At 53.4% G+C, this 22077-nt stretch overlaps 9 protein-coding genes across 9 annotated transcripts; 5 read left to right on the top strand and 4 right to left on the bottom strand.

Moving 5' to 3' along the window:
- Nucleotides 1–139: 139 nt before the first annotated feature.
- CABS01_14994 (vesicle transport V-SNARE protein) lies at nt 140–974 on the top strand (the record flags this gene model as incomplete). Its single annotated transcript, XM_060548332.1, has 3 exons — nt 140–208; nt 268–381; nt 471–974. 3 exons carry the CDS (start codon nt 140–142, stop codon nt 972–974), a joined length of 687 nt encoding a protein of 228 aa, XP_060392328.1.
- Nucleotides 975–1254: 280 nt separating this feature from the next.
- CABS01_14993 (ATP10 protein) lies at nt 1255–2356 on the bottom strand (the record flags this gene model as incomplete). Its single annotated transcript, XM_060548331.1, has 2 exons — nt 1255–1927; nt 2004–2356. 2 exons carry the CDS (start codon nt 2354–2356, stop codon nt 1255–1257), a joined length of 1026 nt encoding a protein of 341 aa, XP_060392327.1.
- A 560-nt stretch (nt 2357–2916) lies between these two features.
- On the top strand, nt 2917–4517 carry CABS01_14992 (2-oxoacid dehydrogenase acyltransferase; the record flags this gene model as incomplete). The annotated part of the gene is made up of 2 exons (XM_060548330.1): nt 2917–3085; nt 3151–4517. 2 exons carry the CDS (start codon nt 2917–2919, stop codon nt 4515–4517), a joined length of 1536 nt encoding a protein of 511 aa, XP_060392326.1.
- Nucleotides 4518–5968: 1451 nt separating this feature from the next.
- CABS01_14991 (thermoresistant glucokinase family carbohydrate kinase) lies at nt 5969–6746 on the bottom strand (the record flags this gene model as incomplete). The annotated part of the gene is made up of 2 exons (XM_060548329.1): nt 5969–6412; nt 6471–6746. 2 exons carry the CDS (start codon nt 6744–6746, stop codon nt 5969–5971), a joined length of 720 nt encoding a protein of 239 aa, XP_060392325.1.
- A 4674-nt stretch (nt 6747–11420) lies between these two features.
- CABS01_14990 (uncharacterized protein) lies at nt 11421–11872 on the bottom strand (the record flags this gene model as incomplete). Its single annotated transcript, XM_060548328.1, has 2 exons — nt 11421–11560; nt 11725–11872. The coding sequence occupies 2 exons, from the start codon at nt 11870–11872 to the stop codon at nt 11421–11423; spliced, it is 288 nt and encodes a 95-aa protein (XP_060392324.1).
- Nucleotides 11747–11947, top strand: CABS01_14989 (uncharacterized protein; the record flags this gene model as incomplete). Its single annotated transcript, XM_060548327.1, has 1 exon — nt 11747–11947. One exon carries the CDS (start codon nt 11747–11749, stop codon nt 11945–11947), a length of 201 nt encoding a protein of 66 aa, XP_060392323.1.
- A 2144-nt stretch (nt 11948–14091) lies between these two features.
- Nucleotides 14092–16652, top strand: CABS01_14988 (peptidase family M49; the record flags this gene model as incomplete). Its single annotated transcript, XM_060548326.1, has 5 exons — nt 14092–14390; nt 14478–15902; nt 15955–16147; nt 16207–16318; nt 16384–16652. 5 exons carry the CDS (start codon nt 14092–14094, stop codon nt 16650–16652), a joined length of 2298 nt encoding a protein of 765 aa, XP_060392322.1.
- Nucleotides 16653–17341: 689 nt separating this feature from the next.
- Nucleotides 17342–18438, bottom strand: CABS01_14987 (ribosomal protein L6e; the record flags this gene model as incomplete). Its single annotated transcript, XM_060548325.1, has 3 exons — nt 17342–17494; nt 17577–17912; nt 18319–18438. The coding sequence occupies 3 exons, from the start codon at nt 18436–18438 to the stop codon at nt 17342–17344; spliced, it is 609 nt and encodes a 202-aa protein (XP_060392321.1).
- An 830-nt stretch (nt 18439–19268) lies between these two features.
- Nucleotides 19269–21626, top strand: CABS01_14986 (ATPase; the record flags this gene model as incomplete). The annotated part of the gene is made up of 1 exon (XM_060548324.1): nt 19269–21626. The coding sequence occupies one exon, from the start codon at nt 19269–19271 to the stop codon at nt 21624–21626; it is 2358 nt and encodes a 785-aa protein (XP_060392320.1).
- Between the last annotated feature and the right edge of the window lie 451 nt (nt 21627–22077).

Below are 22077 nucleotides of genomic sequence, written 5' to 3'. Positions count from 1 at the left end.
TCCCCTGCTGCGTCTGGTCCCTGCCGACAGTCCCAGACACGCGGACATGCCAGAGTCCAGCGAAAGACAACATCTCGACATCAAAGGGCTACCAACGTACAGCAACCACCAAACCATACACAATTAGCATCGAGGCGCTATGGCTGCAGCTACTGGAAACACCGGCTGGGCCCAGCTGCGGCAACAGGCAAGAAGTCTAGAAACACAGGTACGATATTCCTCTGCTCAGAACGTCATCCAGGCTTCCCTGACATCCGGCCTCCACAGACAGAGACGCTATTCCACACCTACTCTCAGTTCTCGACGGTATCCGACATCCCGGCAAAGCCCACAGAAGAAGAAAGGACCACAGAGGCGAAGCTCCAAGATCTCCTCGAAAAAGTACGCTCAAGCCCTCGTTCGAAAGACCTCGGCTCTCACCCCCTTCGCTGCCTTGAACGTCCGTACTAACATGGCCGCCAAACCATCAGCGCGAGAACGTCATTTCACAATTATCCCGCCTCCTCGATTCAGAAGCTGCTCTCACCTCATCCGCTCTGAAACAGAACAACCTGGCTCTCCTTCGTGAGAAGCTCGCCGAGCATAAGCGCGATCTCGTGCGCCTGCGCAAAACCATTTCCGAGGCTCGCGATCGCGCCCACCTTCTTACGAACGTTCGCTCCGACATCGACGAATACCGTGCCAATAACCCCGAAAACGCCGAGGCCGAGTACATGCTTGCTGAGCGCAGCCGCATCGATAATAGTCACAACATGGCTGATAGCGTCTTGTCCCAGGCATACGCTGTCCAGGACAGCTTCAATATCCAGCGCGAGACACTCGCCAGCATCAACCGTCGTATCACCATGGCTGCCAGCCAGGTACCGGGGTTGAACAGTCTCATTAGCCGTATCTCAGCTAAGAAGCGCCGGGACGGCATCATAATGGGCGCATTCATTGCGTTTTGCTTCCTGATGTTCTGGTGGTTCTTGTAATAAGCGGAGGCCCGGCATGGCTGAAATGACGTTCCTCGTGTGTTTGTTATGTGTTCAACAAAGCCGTTACGACTAGGGAATTATTGGCATAAGGGAAATGCGGAGGCGTTATTGGGATTGTTTTTGAACTTTTTTTTTATCGGATAGGGGGTATCTTTGGTGCATATTGTACACTATAAGAACACGAATATCTGTAAGCCATAGCCAGGTTACACGAGCCTGACTGCTATACAAGGTTGGCTTTTCTGAGCCACCTGAGGAAAAGTTTTTGTCCTCTTTATCAGGATACTTCCTTCTTTCCCTTCGCTGCGTCCTTGACCTGAGCAGCCTCAAGTGCTGCCTTTTCGTTCTTATTCCACTCGTGGAGGACTAGCTTCATGCCCTTTACCAAGCTCTCCCTCTCATCGGGGTGACTAGGGCCACTGGCAGCCCATCTTATCCTACACAGGTTGTCCACCAGATAAACATAACCTACTTTGCTGTTGAGGTATCCAATAGACTCGCTAATCTCGTTTGTGATGCCGCGGGGTACCAAGAAGTACTTTCCCCAATTGTGCTCGGGGATTTGTTTGCGCAGGTTGCCCATGAACATCTTTACGATCCACGCCTTGAACTTGTTGTCCTCAATGTTGAGCTGGAGGACCTGCGTCTTGCCGGGCGTCTTGGCCAGGAGCTCATGCAGCTCCGGATTGGCCTCGGGGGAGATGAAGGTCTTTGCCTGGTCGTCGGCCCACTGGCTGCTGTAAACGGCGACGACGGAGACCTTGCCGAGCAGCGTCCGCGTCGTGTCGCGGGGGTTATTTGCGTTCTTTGCAAGGGTGTCGCCAACGAAGTTGGGGAAGAAGAGGGACATGTCGGCCTTGAAGGGGAGAGGGGGCGCGATGAAGGATTTGCCCTCGTGGAACTGCATGTTGCGCCAGTCGCGGAAGTAGGGGCGCGCCATCTTTTCCTTACTACACAAGGAAGGACATACCAATCAGCCATACGGTCTTGAGTGTTTCTTTGAGGCATTATCACTGGGGAACTCACAGCTCTTTACGACGCACGAGATGCTTGTCGTAGTCGACAAAGTCATCCCTCCGTTCTTTCAGCGACCTCCTATCCACGCCAGAGTTGTCCTCTGGGTGAGGCGGGTGCGCCATGCCGATAGGGCGCGGCAGAGGCTGCGGCGTAAAGTTGGTGATCTTCTTGCCGTATGCTCTCGGGGCATGAATGGCAGATCCGGGAAGGTCGGGCTTCGGAGCCTCTACGGGGGCGGCGCCGGGCGCCGGGGTCGGGAGCTTGTCGGCCAGGTAAGGTCGGGAGGTGCTCAGGTGCCGTCGCCATGCGCAGACTGTGCAAGAGACCATCGTCCTTCTAGAGGCCCCCATGGACAGGGCCATTGTCCGTAACGGTGTGATTGGAACCATTGCGCCTGGTTGTTTTGGTGTAGTTGGCTTCGACTTTCAAATTCTGTCGAGGTCTGGTCTGTCCTGGCCTTGTTGAACATCAAAAAAATCGCGCCACATTACTCCGGCTTCCCTGTCGCACGAAGCTGGCGCCACAAGGTCTCCAGCCACAATTTGACAAAAGCCCAAGGCCCTTGAGCCGCGAGCGATAACAGAGTGGATTAGCGACGCTTCAATGCGGAGACGAGGGGGAAAGAGCCAAGCGCACTGAACCGACGCAGCGGGTCTCGGGCCACCCTGCAGCTTCCCCGAGGGGCATTTCACATTGTGTCATGGGGGACTCAATCGACCTTCACTGGCCGAACACCGTGAATAGCCGAGTGTTTGGGGGAAAGGACAATGCCGTCGCCGAGCGGTTCAATCCTCCTGCAAGTGCGTTCGCACATTCCTTGGGGAGTACCTTCCCTTTTTCTCATTTCTCTTTTAGAAAGAACAAAAATTAGAAGTTGGGAATTGGCTTCTTATCCTTTTAACTTTTCAAAAAATAAACCAAAATGTTTCTTCAAAGAGGATCGCGCGCCGTCCGGACGCAATGGCACGTCTCCAAGAGCATGGCTCGCCTGGCCGCGGCAAGAGCTGCCGGCGTCTACCCCTCCAGACAGTTCCACGGCACACGGCATCTGCGGGTTGTGAAGCCTGTCTTGCTGGCAGATATTGGCGAAGGTTAGAAGTACCCAGTTCTACCCCTTGTTTCACAGAGACATGTCTAACAGTCCCGATTTACACAGGCATCGTGGAGTGCGAAATCATACAATGGTTCGTCGAGCCCGGCGCCCGAGTCGAAGAATTCTCCCCTCTGTGTGAGGTCCAGAGCGACAAGGCGTCTGTGGAGATCACCAGCCGATTCTCAGGCGTTGTACAGAAGTTGCACTACGATGCCGGCGACATGGCCAAGGTCGGCAAGCCTTTTGTCGACATTGACATACAAGGCGGGGCTAAGAAGGAGGACCTGGATGCGCTGACAGCCCCGACGGAAGCGGCACAGGAGAAGCCCTCACAAAAGACGCCGGAACCTCCTGTACAGCCCAAGTCACAACAGAAAGACAAGACACAGGACCAAAGCAGACAAGAATCGGGGGTGGCATCTCAGGATGCGGCCAGTACTGAGGATGCCCCACGGCCAAAGGGTAGCCATGCCTCGCTTGCTACACCGGCGGTGCGGCATCTGACCAAGAGCCTGAACGTAGACATTGCCGAGATTAACGGCACGGGAAGAGACGGGAGGGTTCTTAAAGAGGACGTACAGAACTTTGTCAAACGCCGCGACGCCGGTGACAGGCCCGCTGGGGCAACGACTCCATCCCCGGCCGCCGCGGCCCCGCCTTCCGGCGCCGCACAACTCGAAACCCGGGTCCCGCTCACGAACACCCAACAGCAAATGTTCAAGTCCATGACCCGCTCCCTCGCAATCCCCCACTTCCTCTACGCCGACGAGATCGACTTCTCCAGCCTCGTCCAGCTGCGCACCCGCCTCAACCGCGTCCTCGCGACGTCCCCCGAGGTGGGCGGCGGCGAGGCCGGCGTCGCGAAGCTCTCTTACCTCCCCTTCATCATCAAGGCCGTCTCCATGGCGCTCTACCAATACCCCATCCTGAACGCGCGCGTCGATCTCGACCCTTTCTCCTCGCCGTCGTCAAAGCCGTCCCTCGTCATGCGCAGCCAACACAACATTGGTGTAGCAATGGACACTCCCGCCGGCCTCCTAGTGCCCGTGATCCGCGACGTCGGCTCCCTCAATATCCTCTCCATCGCCTCGGAGCTGACGCGCCTGCAAAAGGCGGCCTTCGCGGGCAAGCTCGCGCCGGCGGACCTCAAGGGCGGGACCATCACCGTCTCCAACATTGGCAACATTGGCGGCACCTACCTCTCGCCCGTCATCGTCGACAAGGAGGTCGCGATCCTCGGCATCGGCCGCATGCGCGCCGTGCCGGCGTTCGAGGGAGAGGACTCGGACAGGGTGGTGAGAAAGCACGTTACCAACTTCAGCTGGAGCGCTGACCACCGCGTGGTGGACGGCGCGACCATGGCCCGGGCCGCGGAGGTGGTGCGGCGGGTTGTGGAGGAGCCCGACGTCATGGTCATGCATATGAGGTGAGAAGCGTTGCAAAACTTGTTCTGGAAGGAATTTTGGGGGAAAGGGAGTAAGCGTGCGTGTGTGTTGTATCTACCTTATGACTCCGGGACCACCCACCACCCCAAGAGAGATGGTGAGAGAGGAAAAGGTAACCCTCAGTAAGGCGCCTTATGGATGACGCCGTTCGGCCGCCGCGTGATGCGGAGCCAGAGGCCGAGGATTCCATGAAGGTGTGGGTCGGCGGGCGGAGGGCTGGATGACTTACAAGACTCTTGACAATTAGACGTCTAATGATTTGTAGATGTGAGGCGAGGGCGAGCAGGGGTTCTACAGTGGTGGGTGTAACCAACTACCTACCTACTCTGCAAGCACCAATAAGGGGCAAAAATAGCTTGCGGGAAAAATTCAAATCCAAGAGTTCAAACGAAAACGAGGATCATCATCAAATCTACAAGATTGGGCTGCTGCCCGACGCACGTCTGACAAGCATTCAACTGTATCGTGTGCAACCCAACACCCAATAAGGCAGTGTACCCAAGTACGTACGACCGTATGCGTTTGCGCGTTGAAGGCCGTGATATTGATACCTTACATCAACCAAGCGCTCCAGGCTGCCCCACAGAGCCAACATCCCCCCGAGGCCGACCCCCCTCTCCTCGGTGTACTTGTAGGCAGGGACATATGTGACGGCCCAGTGACGACGGACGAACGCCTCTCCACATCCTCACCGAGTCGACGCCAGCCAATGCTAAAGAATCCCTGAACGGCAAACGTGAACGATTATGCTCCGTAGCAATGCAAGTGCCTCGATCCGGCAGGTTGCCCACCACTTCAAGCAGTAACAAGGGTTTGCACATGAGTACACCACAGAAGGGGGAGGAAGGAAGGAGGGGCAGATTGGGCACGTTGAGAGGGAAGATGTAGTAAGATAGTAGTAGTAGTCATATTTCGTCAGTTATAATATTGTATAATACTGAACTAAGAGAAGTTGCAAGTGACAGAAAACGCAACAATCTACCCGGCCAAAGCCTGACCATTGAGAATTCTCTGTTTTGCGAACCCCTGCATGGAGTGAGGAAACAAGCGCCAAACCGGCTCAACGTCGCCGTTGTCGCCTCCATGGCCAGCCCATTAAACCTGTCTGGCCTTGATATATCAGGTTGCCATGTGTTGTCCCTCCTCCCTCCCTGTTGCATGATTCCATCCCGCTGATTGGGTTGCGCAAAGGATGCCATTCGTGGCGCAGATCCTCGTGACACCCCTTCATCTCCGTACATTGCATGCAGGCTGACTTGTCAAAGCCAGCAGTTTTGTGAACCAGATCCCAATGCTGACGCCATGAATACCCAAAAGTAAACGCTCACTTCTATGCCCGGAACTCCAATATCCCGTAGGATAATTTGCCAAAAAAGAAGCTGCCAAAAAAAAAAAAAGGACCAATGACAGTGCGCCTTCTATAGCCGGTATTCAACTCATGCCTCCTCTTCCATTGCGGCCTTGACGTTGGCCAAGGCGTCGCGCTTGACTTCCTCAAGGGAGCGGCTGACGTCGAGGCTGATGACATCGGTCTCATCGGCCATGGGGGCCTCGAGAGACTGGAACTGGCTGCGGACCATGTTGGCGCCCATGTAGTGGTTGGTGGCAGCGCTGCGAGCCGTCACACGCTGGACCAGAACGCTTTCGGAGGCCGACAGGTAGATGAAGTGAATGAGGATCGAGCGATCGTAGTATCCAGCAACGCGGATCACGTCTCTGTACTTGCGCTTCAGAGCCGAGCAAGTGAGAACGACTCCGTCGGAGCCCGCAGCCAGCTGGTGGCGGGACTCTTCGCGCAGGGCAACAAGCCAGTCCCAACGGTCGGCGTCGGTAAGAGGAATGCCATTGGCCATCTTTTCGATATTTGCTTGAGGGTGGAACTTTTCAGGCGCGAGTCAGACAGAATTCCGAAATACGAGGCCAGAAAGCACCACTTACACTGTCACCCTCAATGTAGGGCAGCTTCAGAGCTTGAGCGAGGTACTCGGCGACAGTCGTCTTGCCACAGCCAGCGGGACCAGTAACTAGCCAGATGTGGTGATACTTGGTGTCGAGAGATCCGTTTACGTGTGCGCCATTGTTTGCCGTAGTCGGAACCCCAGGAACTCTAGGCTGGGTCTTGGAGGCAACGGCTTGTTGTACGCCGTTGGTAAGTCCCGAAGGAGACTTGGGGGTTTGTCCACTGACAGGCATCGGGGAGTCGTAGGAAAGCATTGTTTTGTAATATTATCGTGAAGAGGAACGGGTCACGGATAGACTGTTTGAGGGGAGCGGGTTTATGGCGCTGTTGCGTTGTCTGGAGGAGACAGGTTGAGGGGCGTAGGTAGCAGCTCAGGTCTTTGACACGATCTAGGAGATAGTTATGGGATATTGAAGAATTCAACAGATGACGTGCAGTATTATATGTAGGATAATTCTTGTGAGGGTGACAAAAAGATCAGAGACAAGTCAAGGAAACGTTGATCGGAGTGTAAGTGTAGGGCGTTCCTGTCTTATAAGTGTCACGGACGAGACTTCTCTGGGTCTGGGGGATCGATGAGGTAAAAAATTCCAACCGGGACTCAAGGGGTGCCCTGACGGCAACTAAAACGCCCTGGGGGGAGCGCACAGCAGGTTCCAGTACCTGGACTTCAGCGGACTTCTCTCGGGCCAGGGGTAGAGAGGGACCAGGGGGGTGTCACTGACCCGGATCCCAAAGAGCGGCGTCCCCTAGTCGTCATGGTGGCCAATCAAGGTGTTGCATATCCCAGCGGGGAGAAATCCGTTACTCCACAAAGCACTGGGGGAGGGTGGTCAAGCCCATATCCGTGGGGGTGCGCTCAGAGATGACTGTGTGCTTGCGTCTGATGTCCTTGACTGCTGTCTCCATGTACGGATACGTTCGCCTTGTACTTTTTCTCCGCGGGATCCAAATGCCAAGGAGGTCGCATCTGGGGCAGACGTGGGACGAATGGAACAAGATCAGAGTTGCGCCTGATGGAGGGCAAATCGTTGGACGAAACGAATCCGTTGTTAAGTTACAATATCCGGCTGTTGGAGCATGAGATGTTGCGACGGGTAACTGCATTCAGGTGTCTAGGTTTTGAGACTGAGCACCTAGCAATGGCGCGCAATCGACTATTGGGATCATCTTTGGTAGCTGCGGTACGGCAACTAGGTAAGGTGGTAGACGTGCTCAGGCCGGCCCTCCAAGATTGTCCACTAGGCTGTCTTGTACTATAGCCAGAATAAGTCTGATGGCCTTCGGAACATCCTATGTCTGTACCGTGATGGCGGAAGGGTGAGGGAGACCAACAACGGCAACCATCGAGAGCCGAATAAAGGTATTTCGTGTCTGTATTCGATTCGCGAATCGAATCCCCTGTGTGTTTCTAGTGTATTCGTACCACTCCCCCAAGGTGGTGTACCAGTCTGCGGTGCGCGGTGCGGTGCGATGCGGTACGCTGCGTCGTGTGCATACGGCATCTCAACGAGACCAGGATGAGAGTGTCAGGCGTACCAGGGAAAGTGATTGTCCAGGGCAAACGCCGATACCTAAAACAATTGTGCTGAGTGTTAGCACATTGGCACAGAGCAGGGTGTGGCATTACGCAGTAGGTGTACGTAGTGCTGGGAAAAGGCAAAGCCGGCGGCGATGACAGGACTTGTGTCGCGGGTCCCGGGGAGGGCGGAGGACGGGGCTCGGTCAAGGAAGATGGGAGACTCCAGTTGGTCAGAGACAGAGGAGATGACGATGCTGAGGATGAAAAGGGTTCGAGAGACCTGAATGGCGGGGGGCAGAGAAGGGGGAAAGTGATGAGCGCGTTCGGGCAGGGTGGACGAGGGGGTGCCATTGGCGAGGTGTGGACTGTGGAGGAAGCAGCGTGGGGGGACACACTTTTTCTAGAACATGGCACTAGGGAATAATTACCTGAATCGGGCAGGGGCCAGGGAATCGAGCGAGGTCACTCGACACGCAAAAAAAGACGGAAAATAGAAAGAAAGGGGGAAAAACTTATTAGGCCCTTGACCAAATTTCCAGCCTCGGTGGGGGGAAAGTATCCGATGATGGGCAGCAAACAGCAAGCTTTGACCTGAGGTGAATATGAGGTGACCTTTTGCTCAAGTAAACGCAACTGAAGATACTTCACATCCTTCCCTGCTTCTGAAGTCGGAAGACCCTATTTGGTCAGTGGGGGTCGGTTCGGTGAGTAAGGTAAAACACCTGCACAGTACCTTAGGTCATGTTGAGAAAACCCGCACACCTACCTACGGTAATTGGGATCGGTAGCTCGGAACACCTTTCATCTAGTAGCCAAATACCTTAATCATTAATGACCTGCGGACACCTGCATGCTTGCTTGTAACTCCGTGTTGTTCCTTTGGAACAAGTGCAGTGACTTGTCCGTTTCTCGCTCGACCAGCCTGGCTAACAGACCTGGTCCCCGTCCGGAACTGGTGATGGACGGGGGAAAGTGCAATAAAGTGCGTTTGGCTCTCGGGCAAGCACCGAGAAGCAAGGATTACATCATACCTGCCTTCTGGGTATGCAGTGTCTGTGTCTGTACTCTGTCGTGGGGAAAGAGGTAGTTACGGATACTTGGTACGATTGCTCCCGCTCTATGGCTGCTGCCTTCCATTCCATTCTCTTTCCGAATGCACGAGGACGATGTCAATACCTTGGAGGTATCTACTCCGTACTCCCCGTACCTACCTACCTTGCCAACGAATAATAGAAGACAGCCAAGCGGGGGAGAGCCGGCTGACACTTTGCGATCCGAGGAAAGTGGCCACCGGGGCTAGCTCCCTCGTCCATTCATATAAACTTGCGAGACGGCAGTACATACATTCTCCTTGGTCCGTACCGATGCACCTGCATCTTAACTTCCCAGCCGTGCCAGCCCAGTCCACTCTGGCCCCGTCGCCCTAAGGTCCCGTCATCAACCATGGACTATGGGTCATGAGGTGCAGTCTGCATGCTCTGACTCTGGCGTCTGAGGTGCTCTTTCAAGTTTCGGCTCGGCTGGAGCTCCGGGCGGGGCTCATAACGAGCCGGCACCATTGTCACCACATGGCGGCTCGAGTCCTTGGCCCACCCATTGAACTTGGGAAAATGTGGTTTTCGGTTTGGAGTCTGAAAACAGTTCCCCCTCCCTTCATCGCACTGACTACTTTCCAGCCATTCGGATTGCGTCCTATCATCCTGAGACTCTTTTTTCGCGCTCCTCTCTTCCTCCACCATCGGCCCTCTGCCTCTGTCTGCGTCCACTCTTTCTTCCCACACAGCCCACGCTGTCACGCTGTTCAGACTTCAGAGGCTCCAATTCCCTCCGCAAGACTCCGCTAGGCCCTGGTCCTGGTCTTGCTGCAACCAGCCGTGGTGCATTGCCAGCAGTCAGCTCGTGTGCTCGTCTTGTCGTTGCTGTCCCATCCTATTTTGCCCGCTTTCTTTTTCGCTCCTCCAAGTCTCCAAATTTCTCACCACTCTTCGACCGCCTTCTCCAAGCCCAAAGTGGATCGACCACCGCTCCAAGCACTCCCCGCCAGCTTCCCCAACACTGAACCCAACCCAACGGTCAGAGGATGCGACACGCGAGCGGACAAGGATGGGCCCTTTCCAAAAATTCTTTTTCCTTCTTAATGTCTCGACATACGGACCACACTACGTAAATACGTGCATATTTTTGTCCACAAGTACCGATACCAATCAGTACCGCGCTCATCGGCACATCGGCCTCTCACCGCTCTCAACATGAGCCAGGTGACTGATATCTCGGTGGAGCATGCAGTCTATTAAAATTGCGTCGCGACTGCGATAGATGCATCGGGAACGCTTGTCTCCATCGACTATCGGCTCGGCTTTTGACCTCAACTCTGACAAGAAAGCATACACCGCAGTGATGTGGACGTTGCACCAAATAGGCTCACGCCGTTGCCATCATATACATATACTCAATGAACGGGCGGCATCCGTATGGCCCCCGCCCATCTCATCTATTGCGGGGGGATCGATTGCAAGTTTCGTGACACTTTGCTCAAAGTCTGAGTACCTTGTTATCGAAGAAAGTTAATTCTTTCTAAGTCACAAGTATAAGAATATAGTTTTAATAAAATAGTATAGTACCTACTTAGTACTTAAATTAAGATACTTTTTTAAGCTTACTATAAAAGAAAGATAACTATATTACTAACTACTTACTATCGAGGTCCGTAAGTAGCGCTATAGCTTTAATCGCTATAGCTTTAACTATAATAACTTCGCCCGTAATAGGTAAAAAGTCTAATTATAAGTCCCTTAAAAGCCTCTTATTAAGAGCTATAAGAGCCTCTAAGTTAAGTTAAAATGCTTATTAAGATATTAATAACTAAACTAACCCTACGATAACGACCTTAATAAAATACTTAGTAAATAACGCTAAAATCCTTACCGACGTTAAGTACGATTTACGAAGCGTAGTAACGCGGCCGTAGAGTATTATTAATATATCCTATACTAAGAAGGGTATTATTAATATTAACGAGACAGATAGGGCCGTGTTAATATAGCGCCTCGGCTTCTTCCTATAGCTCGAGGATAATCACCTTAAATAGCATTAGAAGTTTATTAAAAAGCTCTCTCGAGTACTCCGGTATATCTACCGCTATCTCTACAATAGTAAGACTCCCGGCGCCTACGCATAAGAATAGGTTACTTACCTCTAGATAGTAATACTAGCTTACTAATAAGCTATCAAAACTGCGATTCTAGCGATCCCTTAACGAGGGAGAGGGTAGAATAGAGGAAAGGATGGGTAAGAAAAGGGTTAAGGTTGAACAGTGCGGAATTCGAGGGCAGGGTAGCGTCTACATGTACTGCGGCAATCCTCTAGTAATGCAAAACGATGGAGTTAAACAGTGCTTTGCTCAAAGTCAAAACCCCCACAACGCCATGTTTCTTTGACAAGGGATGAGAAGGTCTCGGCGATTCTTACAGTGGTTTGGGGTCTCTGAACACAGTGAGAAAGTAACCGTGGTTCGATTATCAAGTTGAACATCACATTCATCCGTACCTGTGTCAATCGAGAGAATGAATCACTGGTGTAATGCAACCATTGCCTAGCTTCGTCCTCTTCTAACGGTCATCTCATTGTTACTTGCCATCACAGCAGTATTGTCATCGGGCTCCGGTCATATCCACTCTATGGAAGGCTGCGACAACTCCTCTATTCCTTACCAACCTGTGAGGCAAACTGGCAATGAGCGCGCTCACCGGTCCTGTCATCATCGGCACGCACGATAGAGGCCCATGCAAGACATTGCAGTCCAGGCAGATCGCTCCCGATGAGGGCCTGGACGAAGGCTACATGCAATGCGCCCAACATTCCGGATTCCACACACCGCAGACACAGACACGGATACTCTCGTTGGTACTGAAGCAACTGCGAGAAGAAGAGTGAAACTCGAATAATACTGCTTGTCCAAGCCACGGCGGCGCGGGGGATGTTCCCCGGTGACCGCCCTCGGTCTGAGCATCCATGTCACCGTCGTTGGTTTCAAGGGCGCTTGAACTGACCTGCAGCACTGCTCGCTCCGAGACGCCAAGGTAAATGGTCCGAACACTCGGAATCCCCGGGATCTCTCTTCACTTCCCCGGTCGAGAACTCGGCGCAACTCGAAGTGGCATGCAGCACCAGTCGGCTCCTCTTCCCGGCCGAGTCGACACACTTCTTCCTTTCTGTGGATCCACACATCCGTCGCACAACAGACGCAACGTGAGCGACATCCTTGCGAATTTCGAGAGAAACGTGAACCGATTTTGGACGGCTGGTTGCACCGCCTGATCAAGATGCTGCCTGTGTGTCTGTCAGTATCGCTCTAAAGACTTGTTCAAACCTCCACGAAAGCCTACATTAGGTACCTGATGTACCGGTACCTATGAGGAGCTTCTCGGCCGCAAGCTCTAGGACACGTCAAATGTCGCTATGCTGACGCTGCGTTGCAAATTTGACATTGGTGGCTTAGTTGGCCGAATGCTACGTTCTAGACAAGGGGAACTCGCCCAACTTGTCTACCAGCCTATGCGACAACGACTTTATATTGCGCTTCCTGCAGCATACCGTCCGGCCGTCGACATTCCTTGCTCCGTCGTGGTTGAGGGATATATATCAAGTGACTTGGTGGCGCGTTCACTTGATTATGCCCTCTCAAAGCCGCTCATGCTACACCCTCAGGCGTCTCGTCTGCACGGCTTGACTGGGAATAATATAGGATGTCAGTGGCGACGCGAAAACATGATGATGAATGTCAGATATGATAGCGAGAACCAGGTTTTGAACGAAGCGCAAGCAACCACCAAGACGTGCGCATTGCAGCTTGCCAATGCTGTCTGCCTGCTCATGCACGAGTAGGTAGCTCACGTGAAGCTATCCATTGGCTCTTGAAGTATGCATAGAACGACAGACTGCAATTGACAGGCACGATCTGCAGATCTTAGACTCAGGTGCAGACTGTAAGCTAGATCCTCTCGGTGAGCAGAACGGTGTACGGGAAGAGTCGGCATCGCTTCGCCAGCGATGAACTGGGGTGTCGGTGGTCTGTCGCCAAGTAGAATGCTTTCACAACAACTTCAAAGTCCGTTCTTCCAGCTTATTTTAGTATAAGTTATTCACTCGGACTATTGAGAGAGCCATTCTACTCAGCAATCAATGGTCGTGTCTCTCATGACAGGTTTAGCCTGCTGCTTTTATGGACGTTACTCTTAAGTATTAGTGCGTTCTTAAAAGCACCAGAACTGTGAAATGCGGGCAAAAGGGGTAAAGCTGTCAAGCAAGCAAACGGCTCATATCATGCGCTTATATCTCTTGGATTCTTGTGTCTCAATGCCAGACGTTTCAGTGTCTCTCAGAAAGTACAAGTCTGTCCTTTCAACCATCCAACCGATAGTGTTGGTGTTGAAGTTGACTTCGAGTTGGTGGTTCGCTCCTTGCGAAGCCCCATGTGGATGGCACTCACATTTTATGAGCCAACACAAACCGCGGTCAACCGGGCTCTCTACTAGGTACGAGCAGGCGAGATCCCAGACCTGTGTGATATCAAAGACTCGAACTGAAATCACAGCAAATCATGTGTCCGGGTATAGTGGAATACACTGGAGGAATGTTTCTAATGTTCCCATCGCTTGCCCCTCCTTCTCTATTGGTTGTAGTTTTGTAAATAAATCAGTTGTTTCGTTAACAAAAGTACCAGTATTGCCCCTCATTGTGGCTGAAGCTCCAACGTCGTCGCCTGCCTCCAAGCCTGTTTGGGGAGGTGAATATGTTCCCCATGGCATACGAGATTATTTACAGACTGGGGAATTATTTCCACAGGTCTCGTGGCCAGCAGAAGTGGCTTCCAACATAATGGCCAATCGTCACAGTCAAAAGAAAGTCAAGCCACGGAGCGCCACGATAGAGAAGCTCCTGGCCTGTGCATAGAGAGCCGCTCCCCTGTTCAAATAACGAACCTCCGTCTGCGGCTTGTGTGGCTCTTCCCCGCTGCTGGCGGCGCCTGAACACAGTTGTCGTCTGCTCATCCACTGCACCTGCCTCATCAGTGACCAATGACCAGTGCGGCACCATCTCGACTCCTCATGCGGGTTTCATCCATTTCCGCCCTCCAAAGGCTGACATCTTTGCGAGCTACTTCTTCTTTATTTCACACTTCTCCCAAGACTTTGAGACCTAGAAATCACTTCCCCTTGCTTGCGAAACCCTGCCGGCAGAGATTTTCCACAATGAACGCTCAGGAGCTCAAGCACTACCTGGCTGACGCGCCGCCGAGCGTCGTCCGTTTGGAGATTGAGAAGCACTTTGAACCCCTCACCGACAAGCAGAAGCGCTATGCGCATTTCATCAGCAAGTAAGAACCCCGTTATGATGCCATGTCATCCTTGGTGTTAGCTATGCCAAGCTTTTATGGGGGAGCGGAAGCTAAAGGACATGTTAGAGCCTCGTTTGCGGGAACCCGTATTGTGCTCAGACAACTTTCTCCAGAGTCAGAGCCCATCTACGACTTCATCATTGCCTTACACAAGAGCAGTGGTGGTGACTGGAATAGCCTTGCCAAGAAGGCTGGTGTCGATGAGAGCCAACTGACCCACTTCCTGGAGTATGCTGCCCAATTCTTGGGCAACAATGGCAACTACAAGAGCTTCGGCGATGCCAAGTTCATCCCTAGAGCCGATGAGAAGACTTTCGCGGCCCTTGCTGCTACCTCTCCTGAGGCTGAGCGCTTCTACAAGGCGACCAACGGTGCCATCTTCAGCTCTGACAAACAGGCGCTGATGCACCTTGGATTCCCTGACAAGGGTCACATGACTACCTACTACCCCGATTCGCCTCACATTACCCAGGAGGAGATCGAAGCCGTGTCCGCCTGGATGGAGAAGAAGGGCCTTCTCCCCGAGAACAACCGTCTCCGCAAGACCAAGGAGGGCACTTTCGAAATTCTCATTGCCTCGGCTGTCACGAGCGTTCCCGCTGAAGGCGGTGACATTGGCAAGGAGACTGAGTTCCAGGTGGAGGATGGTCTTCTCAAAGGCAAGACGATCAAGCTGGTATACGGCGACTATGCCGCTGAGATGAAGGCTATTTCCGAGTATATCACAAAGGCGCAGGAGAATAGCGACAACGAGAACCAAGCAAAGATGCACGAGGCATACGCGAAGTCTTTCTCAAGTGGCTCCCTCCTCGCATTCAAGGACAGCCAGAGATTCTGGATCAGAGACAAGGGCCCTATGGTTGAGTCAAACATTGGTTTCATCGAGACCTACAGAGATCCCGCTGGTATTCGTGGCGAGTGGGAAGGCTTTGCATCTGTGGTCAACCTGGAGCGTACCCGCGCCTTTGGCGCTCTCGTATCCGCTGCGCCCGAACTGATTCCCCTCCTCCCGTGGAGCAAGGATTTCGAGAAGGACAAGTTCTTGTCGCCCGACTTCACATCACTCGAGGTTCTGACCTTTGCCGGATCTGGAATTCCTGCTGGAATTAACATCCCCAACTACGATGACATTAGGCAGACTGAGGGCTTCAAGAACGTTTCTCTCGGCAACGTTCTGAGCGCCAAGGCTCCCAATGAGAAGATCCCTTTCATCTCCGAAGCCGACTTGGAGTTGTACCACAAGTACAGGGACCCTGCTTTTGAGGTGCAGGTTGGCCTTCACGAGTTGACTGGCCACGGCTGCGGCAAGCTTCTTCAGGAGACCTCTCCCGGAACCTACAACTTTGACGAGAAGAACCCTCCCGTCAGCCCCTTGACTGACAAGCCCGTGACCACATGGTACAAGCCCGGACAGACATGGGGATCCGTATTCGGTAGTCTTGCTGCTTCATACGAGGAGTGCCGCGCTGAGCTCGTCGCTATGTACCTTGGGTATGTATCCTGCAACCGGCTGTGAAGAAACACCTGACTAATCTGGGCATAGATGCGAGTTCCCCGTTCTTAAGATCTTCGGCTTCGGCGACGGAAGCACCGACATCAACAACGAGGCTGGCAACGTCCTGTATGCTGCGTACCTCCAGATGGCCCGCGCCGGTCTTGTGTCCCTGGAGATGTGGGATCCCAAGAGCCAAAAGTGGGGCCAAGCGCACTCGCAGGCTCGCTTCTCTATCCTGCAGGTTGGTGACAATGACGTACGCTTATGAATGCCCAAATGCTGACTTATCACTCTCTGCAGTGCTTCCTCCAGGCTGGCGACGACTTCTGCAAGCTGGAGTACAAGAAGGATGATCTGTCCGACTTGGAGATCAAGCTTGACCGTTCAAAGATTCTGACCACTGGTCGTGAGGGTATGTTGTTCCCAATCTCGTGACGCGCACTTTAGGGCACATCAATGCTGACTGACAATTGGCAGCCGTTGGAAAGTATCTTCAGAAGCTTCACGTGTATAAGGCCACCGCTGATGTCGAGAACGGCACCGCCTTCTACAAGGAGATGACCAACGTGGACATGGACTTCTGGGGCACAAAGGCCAGAAACGTCGTCCTGGCCAACAAGCAGCCCCGCAAGGTCTTCGTCCAGGCCAACACCTACCTCGACGAGGCCACCGGCAAGGTCAGCATCAAGCACTACGAGGCGTCTCCGGCAGGTATCATCCAGAGCTGGGTCGATCGTGACTTGTGACTAAGCCCAAAGTCCGAGACGGCCAAACTGTGAGAGGCTGGCTGTGAAGAGAATGAAAGGGGTCCCTGCATCAACCATAATAAACCTTGTAATACCATGCTCCTAAAAGGGGCCAGAACATTCAAAGTTTCGTAGACCATTCGCATAAAGTGAAGCCCAGTGGATGCTGTTTGAACGTTTCCGAGATTTTCGTCAGGCTCCTTGCATCAAATCTTGACATCATCCACTTTAGTCATCACGAGTCGAGGAAGTGCAGTGTATGGTTCATGTCAAATATTGTCATTCCCTCGTAAAGGGGGAGGCACGTCGTCGTTGGACCGGATGCGTTATCTTCTTTGTGTGTTGGATTTGTGAAGAACCTCATTACAGACGCCAAATGTGACCGATGCCGTCGACTTCCAAATGCAATTGGCAAAACCAGCCCAGCCCGTGTAGCCATAAGTTCTTCGTCGTCTACAACAACATTCCTCAAACCGTTGCGAACTGGGCGTAAAAAAATGTGTGGTTCTTCTTTTTTTGATCCCAATTGACTTTGTCCCCTTCCTTTTCCACGGAGTCTCTATGTCCACATCATCCGGAAGCCTTGATTTTTGAAACGACCAGCGACGAAGAGAGCAAACCCCCGAAAAGCCCACACGCCAAACGAAACCTCCCTCTCAACAGCTTTTTTGGTGTAGGAAAAAAACTGTTTACCAGGTCATCTCGTGGGGCTTGTCGCCCTTGCGCAGGCTGAAGGAACTCGCCAGGTAGGAGGCGAGCATGTCGACCTTCTTGATGCTGGCGAGCAGGGCCTTGTCGACGGCCTTCTGGTCGGCGGCACGGCTGCTGTTGATCTCCTTCTTCTGTAGAAACACATGTACTGTCAGTCTCCCGTTTCCATTGTATTCAACCTGGATCTGGATGTCCCAGAAGATGTAATCGTACCTCAGGCTTCTCTCCCTGCTTGAAGAAAGCGTCCTCGCCAACCTGCTTCTTGGCCTTGTCGGCGGTGAAGTACTTGGGTGCGGAGATCTCCTCAATCTTCTTGGACTCAACGCCGGAGACGTCGACCTTGTAGGATGTGGCGATGACGTAGCGGGAGTTGACGCGGCGGAGGGGAACGCCGTTGATCTTGAAGGGACCGGTAACGAGAAGGACACCCTGGTCGAGGGTCTTCAGGAGAACGACGCGCTTGCCGCGGAAGCGGCCAGCGAGGAGGATCAGGATGGTACCGGGCTGGAGGGTCTGGCGGGGAGCCCAGGGGCGGACGGCCTTGCGGACCTAGTGACAATCGTCGTCAGTATCGCCGTCGCCAGTTTTCAAGATTTTTTGTGCGTGTTGCTTGCAATTCGACATTTGTGATAAAGGGGGCCATGTCATTCCGCAGATCACGAGCGTCTTCTTCCTCCATGCCTCCAATTCATTGTGTGCGTTGGTCGATTTTGCGATTGGTTGTTGTGCCCGTATTGAGTGTTGTCTCCCTCCTGCAATCTCTTGGCTGTCCCGACTTGGGACTCTTGAAGTTTTGCGTCGTAATTCGAAAAAATTGTTGCGCTCGCTTTGTCGTGTCCTCCCAATTACATCCCTAGCCCGAACTCGTGACCGCTCTCGAAATGACATTTCCCTCCTTCCATCGCACATGCGCAGAATTCCAAGCAGCGCCAGCACGCAGATGTAGTAAACTCACCTTCTTGGCCTCGGGCTCATCGTCGGCGTTGTACCACTTCTGCGCCTTCTGGGAGGGGGCGGGGACGACCCGAGTCGACGAGCCGAACTTCTTGGTCGTGGATTCCGTCTTCGCCGACATGGTTGCTCTCGGTCCTCGTGGAGGGCTGTTGTGGTTAGCGGAGAATGGGGATCGTGAACGAAAAAGAAGGAAGTGGTTGATCTCGTTCGAGAGGCTTTGGTTGTTGGGGTCGGGTCGGCGGGAAATCGATTTCTCAGAAAATGTCTAGCGAGTGTGGGCGGCGGGTGTGGAAGGCAAGCCCTCCGCTAGTCCGGATTAGGCAGAGTGCATGCGGCAGAAACCTCTGCACTCTCTGTAGACGCGGGCGGTAAGCCAGGGCCCCTTCCCATACCGACAATTTCCAACGGGAGATTGTGCGCCCGATTTTCCGGGGCCAGACCCCCAGGGCCCACTGATCGGTCTGCTTCCCAGCTCAGGGCCGGAGTCGGATGTCACTGGACGTCAACAACCTCGAAGAAGCAGCACGTAACTCCCTCTCTTGCTAATCCCTAGGTGGTGGGTGAGCTGTTGATTACCCGAAAAAATATCAGTATTCAAGAGCTCTCATTCAGGTATTTTCTTGACCCCGTCAAACACAGCCTCTGTCCCATGAATGTAGTTCTACTGAGTAGTCAGAAGACTGCCTACCTATGATGGGCAAAGAGCGTTGGCGGTATTCGCATTTCGTCATGCGCATGGGCCACGTGCTGATAAGATAAAGCTTCGGAACATGCTAGACCTCAGCGAAAGTGCGAGAATGTACTTGTGAAATCTTCCGACTTCGTGACTTGACAACACTAGGGGGTTGCTCAAAGGATATTTGAAGCCGTGTACTTGTCTCTCTTTAGCTTGTTGTACAATTGTCATATTGGAACGACTTTTGTAACACCTGGCATTGACCAGTAGTCACAATGCAAGCCAGAAGACAACTCATCTCATCCGCCCGGCGTATCGTCGGGTCATCGTCACCCAGACCTACACGACTAATCTCAAGAGCCATCATCAACGAATCTGCTGCACTCAGAAGCAGTAGCAGGCTTCTACCAACGATAGCCATAAGGACTTATGCAAATGGAAGACCTCATCCTCCAGGCGGTACACACCGCATGAACATGGGTGGCGAGCCAGAGAAACCGGCACTCGAGCAATTCGGAATCGACCTGACGGCGAAAGCCAAGGAGGGAAAGCTCGACCCTGTCATTGGACGCGACGCTGAAATCCAACGAACTATTCAGATTCTATCACGGCGGACAAAAAATAATCCTGTCGTCATTGGCAAAGCCGGCACCGGCAAGACAGCCATCCTCGAAGGCCTTGCACTGAGAATTGTGCGTGGCGACGTCCCGGAGAGCATCAAGAATAAGCGTGTTATCGCCCTGGACCTAGGCTCGCTGATTGCGGGCGCAAAGTTCAGGGGAGACTTTGAAGAGAGACTGAAAAAGGTCTTGACCGAGGTCCAGCAGGCAGAGGGCGAAGTCATCCTCTTCATCGATGAACTGCACACATTGCTCGGCCTCGGCAAGGCCGAAGGATCGATCGATGCGAGCAACCTGCTGAAGCCAGCACTTGCGCGTGGTGAACTTCAGTGCTGCGGTGCAACTACATTGGAGGAGTACCGCCTTATCGAAAAGGACGTTGCCCTTGCCCGGAGATTTCAGCCTATTATTGTCAACGAACCCACCGTCCAGGACACAGTTAGCATCCTGCGCGGTATCAAAGACAAGTACGAAGTCCACCACGGTGTCCGCATTACCGATGGTGCCCTGGTGGCAGCCGCTACCTACTCTAACCGCTATATCACCGACCGATTCTTGCCCGACAAGGCAATCGACCTGATGGACGAGGCTGCCAGTCATCTCAAGCTCGAGCATGAATCGAAACCTGAAGACATCATGGCCCTCGACCAGAAGATCATGACCATTCAGGTTGAACTCGAAAGCTTGCGCAAGGAAAAGGACGTGGCCAGTCAAGAGCGTCGCGACAAGCTGCAGACGGACCTGAAGAAGTACGAAGACGACATCGCTGAGCTTACCAAGCGCTGGGAGGCTGAACGTGGCGAGATCGAGGCCGTCAAGAAGACTCAGGAGGAGCTCGACAAGGCCAGAATCGAGCTGGACCAGGCACAGAGAGAAGGAAACTTCGGCCGCGCGTCTGAGTTGAGATACAGCGTCATCCCCGCCCTTGAGCAAAAGATTCCCAAAGATGGCGAAAAGTCAGACGGCAGCCTTATTCACGATGCCGTCACTGCGGATGACATCGCAGCGGTCGTTTCAAAGGTGACGGGCATTCCAATTTCCAAGCTTACCTCTGGCCACATTGAGAAGCTCGTGCACATGGAAGATTCCCTGCGTGAGGCTGTCCGCGGCCAGGACGAGGCAATCAAGGCCGTCTCCAACGCTGTGCGCCTCCAGCGTGCCGGTCTCAGCGGCGAGAATAGGCCGTTGGCGTCCTTCTTCTTCCTGGGACCGACTGGTGTCGGAAAGACGGAGCTCTGCAAGAAGCTCGCGGGCTTCCTCTTCTCTACCGAGTCGGCGGTTGTCCGGTTTGACATGAGCGAATTCCAGGAGAAGCACACCATCTCGCGCCTCATCGGAGCGCCCTCCGGCTACGTGGGCTACGAAGATGCCGGCCAGCTCACCGAGGCCGTTCGCCGCAAGCCTTACGCCGTCCTCCTTTTCGACGAGTTCGAAAAGGCCCACCGCGACATCTCTGCCCTCCTCCTTCAAGTCCTCGACGAGGGCTACCTCACCGACGCCCAGGGGCACAAGGTCGACTTCCGCAACACCATCATCGTGCTTACATCCAACCTCGGCGCAAACATACTCGTCGGCGCGGACCCCATCCACCCGTACAAGGAGACGGCTGACGGCGAGATCGACCCTTCCATCCGGAAGGCTGTTATGGACGTCGTGGCTGCGAACTACCCGCCAGAGTTCCTCAACCGCATCGATTCCTTCATCGTCTTCAAGCGCCTCGCCCTCGGCGCACTTCGGGACATTGTCGACATCCGCCTACGGGAGCTGCAGCAGCGACTCGACGACAAGCGCATCATACTCGACGTTGGCGGCGAGGTGCGAGATTGGCTCGCGGAGCGCGGCTACGACCCCAAGTTCGGCGCAAGACCGCTCAACCGCCTCATCACCAACGAAATTGGCAATGGGCTTGCGGACAAGATCATCCGCGGCGAGTTGCGCTCCGGTGAGACGGCGGTTGTCAGTATCAATGAGGATAATTCGGGCCTGAAAGTTGCGGCTCAGTCAAAGGCGTGAAAAGGGGATCATCTAATTACGACATGTACCACTACTTTGTTTTGAGTCATTGTTTAGGCGCACGGAGTACATGTAAGGAAAAGGCTGGATTCCCCTCTCTCGAAAGTGTCTGTCAACTACCATTGTAGCATTGCTGTAACGCCGCATAAGACTGTAAAATCACAGATAGACCGTATTTATACGTGCATTCTACTCACAAGTTCCACCCCGTAACCCACGGACAATACTCGTTCTCGATCCTACTCATCTAGTGAGCCTGTGCACTTATAACCCACCTTTCACGAGTAGCCATTTGTCCTCTTGAGTCGCATCTGCCTACATCCCATCCCTGTGACGTCGAGTACCCACACCCACGCGTCCAAGACAGCATTCCACAAAGGGGCTCTGCGGTAAGACGGCGTTGAAGCGTACGCTTTAAGAGGGGGGGCTAGAATTCTAGGCTGAGGATGCC

The sequence above is a fragment of the Colletotrichum abscissum genome, assembly GCF_030869225.1.
Source record: "Colletotrichum abscissum strain IMI 504890 chromosome Unknown Scaffold_60.1, whole genome shotgun sequence".
Lineage (NCBI taxonomy): Eukaryota > Fungi > Ascomycota > Sordariomycetes > Glomerellales > Glomerellaceae > Colletotrichum > Colletotrichum abscissum.
This window is presented reverse-complemented; position numbering and strand designations above follow the sequence as displayed.